The sequence below is a fragment of the Pristis pectinata genome, chromosome 9 (assembly GCF_009764475.1).
Source record: "Pristis pectinata isolate sPriPec2 chromosome 9, sPriPec2.1.pri, whole genome shotgun sequence".
In the NCBI taxonomy this organism is placed as follows: Eukaryota; Metazoa; Chordata; class Chondrichthyes; order Rhinopristiformes; family Pristidae; genus Pristis; species Pristis pectinata.
Window position 1 is genome coordinate 96,039,754 of NC_067413.1, and position 15,407 is coordinate 96,055,160.

The 15,407-nt window shown below is 49.7% G+C and overlaps 1 protein-coding gene across 1 annotated transcript in view; it reads right to left on the reverse strand.

Moving 5' to 3' along the window:
- The window catches only part of vps41 (VPS41 subunit of HOPS complex), a 172,730-nt gene extending 158,168 nt beyond the window's left edge, over positions 1-14,562 (reverse strand). Inside the window, exon 1 of the mRNA XM_052023137.1 lies at positions 14,489-14,562. Coding sequence (XP_051879097.1) covers positions 14,489-14,506 — 18 coding nt within the window. The 5' untranslated portion in view covers positions 14,507-14,562. The remainder of the gene's footprint in view (positions 1-14,488) is intronic.
- Positions 14,563-15,407: the final 845 nt, after the last annotated feature.

The following is a 15,407-nucleotide window of genomic DNA, read 5'->3' on the forward strand; positions in this document are numbered from 1 at the left end:
ATCTCTAAGAATTTTCACTGGCACCTAGGGTGACTCATCATTCAGTGAAACAAAACCCTCTGATACATACGAACGGAATTCCTTTCTCACCTCCTCCAACTTTTCCGCTTTTATCTCTTGCAAGGACTGATCTTTAACAGCACCTCCTAAACCTTTTTGATTTTTAATTGCCTGAAAGCAAGCATTGGGCCCAGCTTCCTTCTTTTTCTTCAAAAGGGCACAATTAGATATCACGTGGCCAGGTTTCCTACAGTAATAACAAGTACGCTCAACAGGTTTGTCCAGCCCTGGCTTCTTTTCATCTTTTCCTTTTTTATTACCTCCCAATTTAATCTCTGGTTTACCTGGATTGTCTTTGTAACTCTTTTGAAAGGTTTTAGGTTGTCCCCATTTGGATTTATGGGTTAAAGCATAATCATCTGCCAACTTAGCAGTTTCTTGTAAAGTTTCCACTGCCTTTTCATTTAAATATGTTGTTAATTCAGCTGGAACACATCTTTTAAAGTCTTCCACCAGTATCAATTCTGTCAATTTATCATAATCCCCATCTACATTTTTAGCCAGGCACCATCGTTCAAAACATATTCTCTTTCCATTGGCAAATTCCATATAAGTCTGATCTGCAGATTTCCTCAAGTCTCTGAATTTTTGTCTATAAGCCTCAGGGACCAATTCATAGGCCTTCAATATAGCTTGTTTTACCTTGGTATAATCAGCTGCATCCTCAGCAGACAAAGCAGAATAAGCTTTTTGAGCTTTACCTTTAATCACACTCTGTACCATAAAGAGCCCATCCTTTCCTTGGCCAGTTTGAACTCACAGCAACCTTTTCAAAATGTTGGAAATACTGATCAACCTGATCTTCTTCAAACGGAGGGACTAATCGAACCTCCCTGCTGGCTGAAAAACCATCATCAGAATCAGATTCCAAACTCTTTTGCTTCATTTGTAACTCATGCTGCCTCTGTTTTTCCTTCTCCTCTACCTCAAACTTTAACCGAATTAGTTCCCATTCCCGTTCAGCCTCTAACTTCATCTGAGTTATCTTTTGTTCGGCCTCTAATTTCTTTTGTTCTCGTTCAGCCCTCTATCTTTAACTGGGTTTGTTCTCGTTCAGCCTCTATCTTTGCCAGCTGCACCTGTGCCTCAGAAATTGCTATTTCACTGCCAGGAAACTGTTTTAACACTTCCTTCTCAAACACCTTCTTTTCCACATAATGACCAGCTATCAGTCTCTGAATATCTGCCTTTCTCATAGACTGCTTTACTTCTGTAAGGTTAACCTTGTAGCAATCTTTATCAGATCATCCTTTTTCGTCACCTCCAATCCCTTTTGGGTTGGTGACTCAAAAATGCCTTAATATCCATTGCTGCTGGTTTCCACACACACAAGCCAATTAAAAAGAATTTATCAGACCTCCCTCAAAAATCTTTGGATTGGATCCCGGACGAATCTCGTTAACCTTGGGAACTATCCCGGATGACACTCGTTAATCTTTGGATTGGATCCCGAACAAATCTCGTCAATCTGGGGAACGATCCCAGACGAAACTCGTTAATCTTGGGAACTATCCCGGACGAGCCCCCAATTTTTGTCACAAACCAGCAACAAAACAAACACACTGAGCATGATTTAGTGTTAAAAACTATTTTATTAATCACTACTTATGATAATACGTAAAATAAAGTAAAATGTATGTTAGAATTCAAAAATGTTAAACCTCGAACGTTAACCCAAAACTAAACTCTTCGTGTGTGTGTTGTGACAAAGTCCCAAACTCCCAGTTCCTGAATGGTCTTAAAGTTCAGTTCCGCAAGCCATAAGGTGGAAACATGAGCAAGGGCTTCTTCAACAACCACCGTTGTCCTGAAGATAGATGTAGATGTAGAAAAACATAGAGAGAGTACATACGAAATCCAAATGTTCCACGATGGAACCCAAACGACACTTCAGTGTTATACTCGGTAGTGACTTCCTCACCCCGAAAAGCATCCGAATCGTGGTCGTCCACACAAATACCTGTTTCCTTCTACAGGTCAGCAATAAAGTGAACTCCACCGGATTACTTCCAACTTCCATACATGGATTTCAGTGGCAGACACAGTTATCGTTTCTCATCCATCGATAGAGAAAACTAGCAGGCTGGTGTCTCTCTCCCTTCTCTCTCTCTCCTTCGTCTTCTTCTGACTTCTTCAACAACGTCATTACGTCCTTTATCTTCTATTGATGTAAGCACGCCCCACACACACATGCACACACACTCTCTATCTTAAAGGGACTTTCACTGAGTCCGTAACACATTTTATTCTGTATTGTTTTACCTAGTACTAGCTCAATGCACTGTGTAATGAATTGATTTATATAGATGGTATGCAAGACAAATTTTTCACTGTACCTTGGTAAATGTAACAATAATAAACCAATTTACCAACATACCTGCTCTTGTAAATATGATCAAGTTTTGTTTTCTATTTTCTACTCTTCTCATTAGCTTCCTTTTCTGCTGCTTATTTGGGGACCTTCAGTTTTAAGCAGTTGGTGTGCTTGCTGGTTAGCTGCTACACTGTAATGTTGCACTTCATTATGCAGGTCATTACTTAAATTGGCAATGGGGCTATTTTGCTATCATGCATTGTATTAGCATTCTCTACCAGTCGCTACCAATGGCTTTTGCTGTCATTCTAGCAGTCCAGCACCAGCACCTTCTCCCTTTCTGTAGTGTGTTCAGCAAAAGGATCAGATACGGTGGGCAGGTCTGGTGAGGGTTACAATAATGTTATTTATTTGGCAGTTTCGCAGAATGTATGTTTTGGCAATGTATTTCATCACACTTACATAGTGTATGCCTCAATTTTCTGATCAAGATTCAATATAGTGCTTTGCCAAGATATGCTGTGAAATTCTGCCACTTTGCTTTCTTGAAATTGATCCATTGACAAAAACCTGCCATTTCTGGTGTTACAGGTAGATCCAGAACCACTTTGCAACTTCATGCCGTAATGTTGCTTTTAACAAAAGTGAACTTAATTTGTAGCCTGGTTTCCAACTTCGACTATTAAAAGGGCTTGGCATCTTGAATCACTGGTTTACCGCCACCCAGGTTTCTATCAGTGGGGAATTCAGAAGGAACTTCTTCACCCAAAGAAGTTTGGGACTCAAAGCTCACTGCCACAGAGAGTTAGTTGAAGCAAATAGTATGGATATACTTAAGGGGAAACCATGTAAGTAGACAAGGAAAAAGGGAATAGAGCAATGCTAGACTTAGATAAGAAAGGGATGAAAAAAAGGTTCAAATGAAGCCCAAATGTTGACTTGGTTTGGTTGGGCCTAATGAGCTGTTTCTGAGCCTTATATGTAACCTCCGTAGTCATTGGTACTATTGTATACCCAGTCATTAATGTGTCATTGTAGTGGGTCACTGATGCTGATTTGATTGGCAGTTCTGATTTTATAAAGACAGCACTGTCAAAATGTTCATTAAATCTTTCATCCCAGATATTCATGGACTGCTACTGTTTAGCCCTTTGTGCATCTCCTTTAGACAAACAACGTCACATTTTTGTTTTTAAAGCACAACTTTGCAGGTTAGCAGTGGTTGACAGAAGATGCCCTCAACATTGACAGAAATGATTGTGGAACTAGGCTTGAGGTGGGCCACTTATGTGGTGAACCTAACGTCCGTGACGCTCTTGTTGAATTGTTTTGAAGCCTACTTGGTGAATATTCATAGCAGGATCAGAAATCAAAAAGACTCCCATGTTTGCAACAGGGATGCTCCTGCTGTGGCTCCCGCTTCAATTGCCTCTGTACATTCAGTACCAATTTTTTTTCCCAGATAAAGTCTATAAAGTGGAACTACTGCTACTTCATTAAAGCACCAAATTAGTTAGACACAATTATCCCTTGACAGCTCCATGGTTATGAGTCTATATGAACCCATCTTCTCCAACTGAGAAATATTTACAGTAGCCAATTAACCTACCAACCAGCACAGCTTTGGGATGTGGAAGGAAACTGGGGCACTTGCAAGAAAACCCATGGAGTCACAAAAAGAACATCCAAGCTCCACACAGACACACTGGAGGGCAGAATCTCTGGAGCTGAGATAGCTGCACTACCTGAGACACCACTGTGGTGTCCCTTCAATTTCTAATTGAAGCTCCTCTCTGCCCAGGTTTAGGACTTCAGTAGGAATACCTGGAAGTATAAGATGGTGCAAGGCACTAGGTTCCCACAAGTAAGGGAATGCAATTAATCGAATGGGAACTTCACCCCAGGTGAGACACAAAGGCAAAAGTAAGCCAACTCAAAGATCAAGGTGGTGGGTACACCTTTTGGAAAGGCAAGCCAGAAGAGTAACACAGTGTTCACAGGGTGGGTTGCACTGTTAAGAACTAAACTGGTGATTCAGCAACAGCCTGAGTGGGATAAGTGGATGCCCCACCAGTCTCCAGTTCACGCCAACACAAAACCAGCACAATATTGTCATCAGCACATTCATTCCTTGGAAGCCATGGATGAACCCAGAGCTGCTCCAACCTGAAAAAAAACCCTGGCCCTCTGACCACTGGGAGACTTCAATGCCAGGGTCAGAAACAATACAATCATCTGGAAAGGTGCAACAAGTAAGGAGATTGTCAGCAAAACTAACTCCAGCAGAGTCCTGGAATGTAGTCTTGCATTATGCAACACCCTTTTCATCAAAGACAAATTTAGACCACTCAAATGGCAACACCCACAAGACAAGCACTGACACCATCAGACTGTGGTATCATCTGAGCTAGAGAACACAAGGACATCTACTTCATGATCATAATAACAGGGCACTGAAGACTGTTAGACCAACCACCACCTAATCCGCTGTTATCACCATTGACTCGCCACAAAACAATGGCAGAAACAGATGTGCTGCAAGAAAATCAAAAGTGCAAGTCTCAAGAACACTACAAAAAAAAGCTATACAAATAGAGTCTCACGTGCAAGTCAATGACCCCCACCCAACAGAGGCACACTGGATTGCCCTGAAGTCCATCATAATTAGCACTGTAAAGAGACTCTTGGCTTCTTTATCAGAGAACATCAGGGCTGATCTAAAAGAGAACAATCATGAGATCCAGGAGCTAATTAATCCTGGACGCATGCAGTAGAGACTGGGAACTCCAACACCTCAAGGGAAATGAAAACAGCTCTGAAAGTAACTGAAAGCCAAGGTCCCACAAAAAAAATCTTTAAGTTACAGAGCAACTGTAATCTAAAGATGAAGCATTGGTGGAAAAAATGCACAAGTTCCACCGACATCATATAATCACAACATATGTGGATTCTTTAGCATTGAGAAGACCTCTGGAGCCAAGTCCACTGACAACCAAGGACAGAGATGGTCAGCACCTGCTTGGAGAATTTGAATAAAAACCTAACCATGGCTCTATGGCTGATGCAAGACCCTTTGGCTCCCTCCTATGTTGAACTCTCTGTCCAGCCTCACCATCATCCCAGATATTGACAAAAAACCACAAAGCCTCAGGAAACAATATTTCTGCATTGAGTTTTTAAATTTAAAGATGAACCTCAGTGCCTAGCCTCACACATCAGGGAGGAGTAGGATGTGCCAGGAGACCCAAGCATCATCATAACTGAAACTACAGAGAAGCTCCCCATTGACTGCCACAAGAAAAAAAAATCGAGGATCTTCCTCAACTGTCTGCTCCCAGAAGCAGCAGATCTGCTCCCCAAATGATAGAGTGGATTCCATACACCTAAAGGCACAGTAGGCATAATGTTCAAGACACAATAAGACACAGTGAGCAGTACCTACCACTGTACTTGACACCCCAATTCCCCACTACAAAAGCCCATGACTTTGGTTCAATCAAGAACTGCAAAAAAAAGTTATCAATTTAGCTGTCCTCGTAAATTTGCCTTCATGTGCCAGACTCCTGAACCAGATACTCTGCTCCACACTCTGTCACCACCAGAGGTTACCAGGTTGACAGGAAATATCACCACTTTACTCACGGACTGCTTGAAAAACCTTTAACCTTCCCACTGAGGGAACACCTGACCCATGACTACTCAAAATGAAGATGGAACATTTGAGATGAAAAAGAGCCTCAAGTCCCTTCATCAGAAACACCACCATTCTGGTGAGGATAGCATCAACAGCAGAAGGAGGACCTCAGTTACTTATCCACCTGCCCACGGCTTGGTCAAGCACCTCCTACTCCACCGGAGGCAGAGTCAGTGGGTCCCACATTGGCCACTTCAGAATCCAGAAAACGGGAGCAGCAGCAGGTCATCCTCAACCCATGGAGTGCCCGAGAAGCAATAAACAGTTGTGTTTACAAGCCTAATAAATACACCTCAGATGGATATAACACAAAAAAGCACACCACTTTCTTGACAATAATGATTGTTGAATGAAAAGGAAGCGACAAACTGAAGACTTGCTGAATCCTCCAGACCCATGCTCAACCCACCACTTCCACAGGAACTGAAAACTCTCTGGACAGCTCCCTCCATGTGACACAGACACACACTCGACACATACTCTTCACTCCACACACACACTCGACACATACTCTTCACTCCACACACACACACACTCATACTCTTCACTCCACACACACACACACTCATACTCTTCACTCCACACACACACACACTCATACTCTTCACTCCACACACACACACACTCATACTCTTCACTCCACACACACACACACTCATACTCTTCACTCCACACACACACACACTCATACTCTTCACTCCACACACACACACACTCATACTCTTCACTCCACACACACACACACTCATACTCTTCACTCCACACACACACACACTCATACTCTTCACTCCACACACACACACACTCATACTCTTCACTCCACACACACACACACTCATACTCTTCACTCCACACACACACACTCATACTCTTCACTCCACACACACACACTCATACTCTTCACTCCACACACACACACTCATACTCTTCACTCCACACACACACACTCATACTCTTCACTCCACACACACACACTCATACTCTTCACTCCACACACACACTCCACACACACACTCCACACACACACTCCACACACACACTCCACACACACACTCCACACACACACTCCACACACACACTCCACACACACACTCCACACACAGACACACACACGCTCTACACAGACACACACACGCTCTACACAGACACTCTACACACAGACACACCCTCCACACTCTACACACACACGCTCTACACACAGACATACCCTACAGAGACACACCCTCCACACCCTACACACACACACCCTCCACACTCTACACACACACTCTACACAGACACACAAACACAGACTACAGACACACACACACTCTACACACACACTCTACACACACACCCCCTCCACACAGACACACTCTACAGTCACTCTACACACACACCCTACGCAGACACACCCTCCACACTCTACGCAGACACGCGCTCACGCTCCACACACAGACGCTCCCCACACACACACGCTCCCCACAGACACTCCCCACACACACACGCTCCCCACAGACACACACACACACGCTCCCCACACACACACACACGCTCCCCACAGACACTCCCCACACACACACGCTCCCCACACACACACACACACGCTCCCCACAGACGCTCCCCACACACACACACACACGCTCCCCACAGGCGCTCCCCACACACACACACACACGCTCCCCACAGGCGCTCCCCACACACACACACGCTCCCCACAGGCGCTCCCCACACACACACACGCTCCCCACAGGCGCTCCCCACACACACACACGCTCCCCACAGGCGCTCCCCACACACACACACACGCTCCCCACAGACACACACACACGCTCCCCACACACACACACACGCTCCCCACAGGCGCTCCCCACACACACGCACACGCTCCCCACAGGCGCTCCCCACACACACGCACACGCTCCCCACAGACGCTCCCCACACACACGCACACGCTCCCCACAGACGCTCCCCACACACACGCACACGCTCCCCACAGACGCTCCCCACACACACGCACACGCTCCCCACAGACGCTCCCCACACACACGCACACGCTCCCCACAGACGCTCCCCACACACACGCTCCCCACAGACGCTCCCCACACACACGCACACGCTCCCCACAGACGCTCCCCACACACACGCACACGCTCCCCACAGACGCTCCCCACACACACGCTCCCCACAGAAACTCCACACACACGCACACGCTCCCCACACACGCACAGGCTCCCCACACACGCACAGGCTCCCCACACACGCTCCCCACACACGCACAGGCTCCCCACACACGCTCCCCACACACGCTCCCCACACACACGCTCCCCACGCTCCGCACAGGCGCTCCGCACACACACGCTCCCCACGCTCCGCACAGGCGCTCCACACAGGCAGACACGCTCCACACAGGCAAACACGCTCCACACAGGCAGACACGTTCCACACACGCGCTCCACACACGCGCTCCACACAGGCAGACACGCTCCACACACGCGCTCCACACAGGCAGACACGCTCCACACACGCGCTCCACACAGGCAGACACACACACGCGCTCCACACAGGCAGACACACACACACGCGCTCCACACAGGCAGACACACACACACGCGCTCCACACAGGCAGACACACACACACGCGCTCCACACAGGCAGACACACACACACGCGCTCCACACAGGCAGACACACACACACGCGCTCCACACAGGCAGACACACACACACGCGCTCCACACAGGCAGACACACACACACGCGCTCCACACAGGCAGACACACACACACGCGCTCCACACAGGCAGACACACACACACGCGCTCCACACAGGCAGACACACACACACGCGCTCCACACAGGCAGACACACACACACGCGCTCCACACAGGCAGACACACACACACGCGCTCCACACAGGCAGACACACACACACGCGCTCCACACACAGACACTCCAGGCAGACACACACACACGCGCTCCACACACAGACACTCCAGGCAGACACACACACGCTCCACACACAGACACACACACACTCCACACTCCACACAGACACACACGCAGACACACTCCACACGCAGACACACTCCACACGCAGACACACTCCACACGCACTCTACACACATACACACACACTCTACACACAGACACACCCTCCACACTCTACACACACACACCCTCCACACTCTACACACACGCTCTACACAGACACACCCTCCACACAGACACACCCTCCACACTCTGCACACACACTCTACACACACACACACACTCTCTACACAGATACACACCCTACACAGACACTCTAGACACAGACACACCCTACACAGACACACCCTCCACAGACACACCCTCCACAGACACACCCTCCACACTCTACACACACACTCTACACACAGACACACTCTACACAGACACACACCCTACACAGACACTCTACACACAGACACACCCTCCACACCCTCCACACCCTGCACCCACACCCTCCACACAGACACACCCTCCACACCCTGCACCCACACCCTCCACACAGACACACCCTCCACACTCTGCACCCACACTCTACACACAGACACACCCTCCACACTCTACACACAGACACACCCTCCACACTCTACACACAGACACACCCTCCACACTCTACACACAGACACACCCTCCACACTCTACACACAGACACACCCTCCACACTCTACACACAGACACACCCTCCACACTCTACACACAGACACACCCTCCACACTCTACACACAGACACACCCTCCACACTCTACACACAGACACACCCTCCACACTCTACACACAGACACACCCTCCACACTCTACACACAGACACACCCTCCACACTCTACACACAGACACACCCTCCACACTCTACACACAGACACACCCTCCACACTCTACACACAGACACACCCTCCACACTCTACACACAGACACACCCTCCACACCCTGCACCCACACCCTCCACACTCTACACACAGACACACCCTCCACACTCTACACACAGACACACCCTCCACACTCTACACACAGACACACCCTCCACACTCTACACACAGACACACCCTCCACACTCTACACACAGACACACCCTCCACACTCTACACACAGACACACCCTCCACACTCTACACACAGACACACCCTCCACACTCTACACACAGACACACCTCCACACTCTACACACAGACACACCCTCCACACTCTACACACAGACACACCCTCCACACTCTACACACAGACACACCCTCCACACTCTACACACAGACACACCCTCCACACTCTACACACAGACACACCCTCCACACTCTACACACAGACACACCCTCCACACTCTACACACAGACACACCCTCCACACTCTACACACAGACACACCCTCCACACTCTACACACAGACACACCCTCCACACTCTACACACAGACACACCCTCCACACTCTACACACAGACACACCCTCCACACTCTACACACAGACACACCCTCCACACTCTACACACAGACACACCCTCCACACTCTACACACAGACACACCCTCCACACTCTACACACAGACACACCCTCCACACTCTACACACAGACACACCCTCCACACTCTACACACAGACACACCCTCCACACTCTACACACAGACACACCCTCCACACTCTACACACAGACACACCCTCCACACTCTACACACAGACACACCCTCCACACTCTACACACAGACACACCCTCCACACTCTACACACAGACACACCCTCCACACTCTACACACAGACACACCCTCCACACTCTACACACAGACACACCCTCCACACTCTACACACAGACACACCCTCCACACTCTACACACAGACACACCCTCCACACTCTACACCCGACACACCCTCCACACTCTACACACAGACACACCCTCCACACTCTACACACAGACACACCCTCCACACTCTACACACACACACACCCTCCACACTCTACACACAGACACACCCTCCACACTCTACACACAGACACACCCTCCACACTCTACACACAGACACCACCCTCCACACTCTACCACACAGACACACCCTCCACACTCTACACACAGACACACCCTCCACACTCTACACACAGACACACCCTCCACACTCTACACACAGACACACCCTCCACACTCTACACACAGACACACCCTCCACACTCTACACACAGACACACCCTACACAGACACTCTACACACAGACACACCCTCCACACTCTACACACAGACACACCCTCCACACTCTACACACAGACACACCCTCCACACTCTACACACAGACACACCCTCCACACTCTACACACAGACACACCCTCCACACTCTACACACAGACACACCCTCCACACTCTACACACAGACACACCCTCCACACTCTACACACAGAACACCCTCCACACTCTACACACAGACACACCCTCCACACTCTACACACAGACACACCCTCCACACTCTACACACAGACACACCCTCCACACTCTACACACAGACACACCCTCCACACTCTACACACAGACACACCCTCCACACTCTACACACAGACACACCCTCCACACTCTACACACAGACACACCCTCCACACTCTACACACAGACACACCCTCCACACTCTACACACAGACACACCCTCCACACTCTACACACAGACACACCCTCCACACTCTACACACAGACACACCCTCCACACTCTACACACAGACACACCCTCCACACTCTACACACAGACACACCCTCCACACTCTACACACACACACCCTCCACACTCTACACACAGACACACCCTCCACACTCTACACACAGACACACCCTCCACACCTACACACACACACACCACACTCTGCACACACCTCTCCACACCCCTCCACACAGACACACCTCCACACTCTGCACACACTCTACACAGACACACCCTCCACACTAGAACCCATCCACACTCTGCACACACACTCTACACACAGACACACACACACACACCACACAGACACACACCCTACACAGACACTCTACACACAGACACACCCTCCACACACACACCCTACACAGACACACCCTACACAGACACACCCTCCACACTCTACACACAGACACACCCTCCACACTCTACACACAGACACACCCTCCACACTCTGCACACACAGACACACCCTCCACACTCTGCACACACAGACACACCCTCCACACTCTGCACACACAGACACACCCTCCACACTCTGCACACACAGACACACCCTCCCCACTCTGCACACACAGACACACCCTCCACACTCTGCACACACACTCTACACACACACTCTACACACAGACACACCCTCCACACAGACACACCCTCCACACTCTGCACACACACTCTACACACAGACACACCCTCCACACAGAAACACCCTCCACACTCTGCACACACACTCTACACACAGACACACACACACACTCCACACAGACACACACCCTACACAGACACTCTACACACAGACACACTCTACACAGACACACCCTCCACACACACACCATACACACTCTACACACACACACCCTACACACTCTACACACACACACCCTACACACTCTACACACACACACCCTACACACTCTACACACACACACTCTACACACACACACCCTACACACACACACCCTACACACCCTACACACACACACCCTACACACACACACCCTACACACACACACCCTACACACACACACCCTACACACACACACCCTACACACACACACCCTACACACACACACCCTACACACACACACCCTACACACACACACCCTACACACACACACCCTACACACACACACCCTACACACACACACCCTACACACACACACCCTACACACTCTACACAGACACACCCTACACACTCTACACAGACACACCCTACACACTCTACACAGACACACCCTACACAGACACACCCTACACTCTACACAGACACACCCTACACAGACACACCCTCCACACTCTACACACAGACACACCCTACACAGACACACCCTCCACACTCTACACACAGACACACCCTACACAGACACACCCTCCACACTCTACACACAGACACACCCTCCACACTCTACACACAGACACCCTACACAGACACACCCTACAGACACACCCTCCACACTCTACACACAGACACACCCTCCACACAGACACACCCTCCACTCTGCACACACACTCTACACACAGACACACACACACACTCCACACAGACACACTCTACACAGACACACACCCTACACAGACACTCTACACACAGACACACCCTACACAGACACACCCTCCACACTCTACACAGACACACCCTCCACACTCTACACAGACACTCTACACAGACACACCCTCCACACAGACACACCCTCCACACTCTGCACACACACTCTACACACAGACACACACACACACTCCACACAGACACACCGTACACAGACACACACCCTACACAGACACTCTACACACAGACACACCCTACACAGACACACCCTCCACACTCTACACACAGACACACCCTACACAGACACACCCTCCACACTCTACACAGACACACCCTCCACACTCTACACAGACACACCCTCCACACTCTACACAGACACACCCTCCACACTCTACACAGACACACCCTCCACACTCTACACAGACACACCCTCCACAGACACACCCTACACACTCTACACACACACACTACACAGACACACCCTCCACACCCTACACAGACACACCCTACACACTCTGCACACACACTCTACACACAGACACACCCTCCACACAGACACACCCTCCACACTCTACACACACACACACTACACAGACACACCCTCCACACCCTACACAGACACACCCTACACACTCTGCACACACACTCTACACACAGACACACCCTCCACACAGACACACCCTCCACACTCTGCACTCACACTCTACAGACACACACACACACTCCACACAGACACACTGTACACAGATACACACCCTACACAGACACTCTACACACAGACACACCCTACACAGACACACCCTCCACACTCTACACACAGACACACCCTACACACTCTGCACACACACTCTACACACAGACACACCCTCCACACAGACACACCCTCCACACTCTACACACACACACACTACACAGACACACCCTCCACACCCTACACAGACACACCCTACACACAGACACACCCTCCACACAGACACACCCTCCACACTCTGCACTCACACTCTACAGACACACACACACACTCCACACAGACACACTCTACACAGACACACACCCTACACAGACACTCTACACACACACGCTCTACACACACACGCTCTACACAGACACACACACTCTACGCTCACGCACACTCTCTACACACACACACCGGGACACACATCGGAAGAACAAAAGTGAAGGTGTTCACATCGCCCCCAACCCCACATCACCCTCTGTACCTGCTCCACTTCCGCCATGGTTCTCGTGACTCCGCCTCACGTGATCTCCGCCTCACGTGATCTCCCCAAACTGCGCGTGAACCGCGGTGGTTGATGGGACTTGTAGTTCAGTAAGTTTGTAAAAACTTTAAACGCGACAAAACGGGAGTCAAATGGTGGGAGCGTCTTGTCACTGTGCACCACAGCCCGGCACCTCCCGTCACTCTACATTATAGACCAGCACCTCCCGTCACTGTACATTATAGACCAGCACCTCCCGTCACTGTGCACCACAGCCCGGCACCTCCCGTCACTGTACATTATAGACCAGCACCTCCCGTCACTGTACATTATAGACCAGCACCCCCCGTCACTCTACATTATAGACCAGCACCTCCCGTCACTGTGCACCACAGCCCGGCACCTCCCGTCACTGTACATTATAGACCAGCACCTCCCGTCACTCTACATTATAGACCAGCACCCCCCGTCACTCTACATTATAGACCAGCACCTCCCGTCACTGTGCACCACAGCCCGGCACCTCCCGTCACTGTACATTATAGACCAGCACCTCCCGTCACTGTACATTATAGACAAGCACCTCCCGTCACTGTACATTATAGACCAGCACCTCCCGTCACTGTACATTATAGACCAGCACCTCCCGTCACTCTACATTATAGACCAGCACCCCCCGTCACTCTACATTATAGACCAGCACCTCCCGTCACTGTGCATTATAGACCAGCACCTCCCGTCACTGTTCATTATAGACCAGCACCTCCCGTCATTGTACATTATAGACCAGCACCCCCCGTCACTGTACATTATAGACCAGCACCTCCCGTCACTGTACATTATAGACCAGAACCCCCCGTCACTCTACATTATAGACCAGCACCTCCCGTCACTGTACATTATAGACCAGAACCCCCCG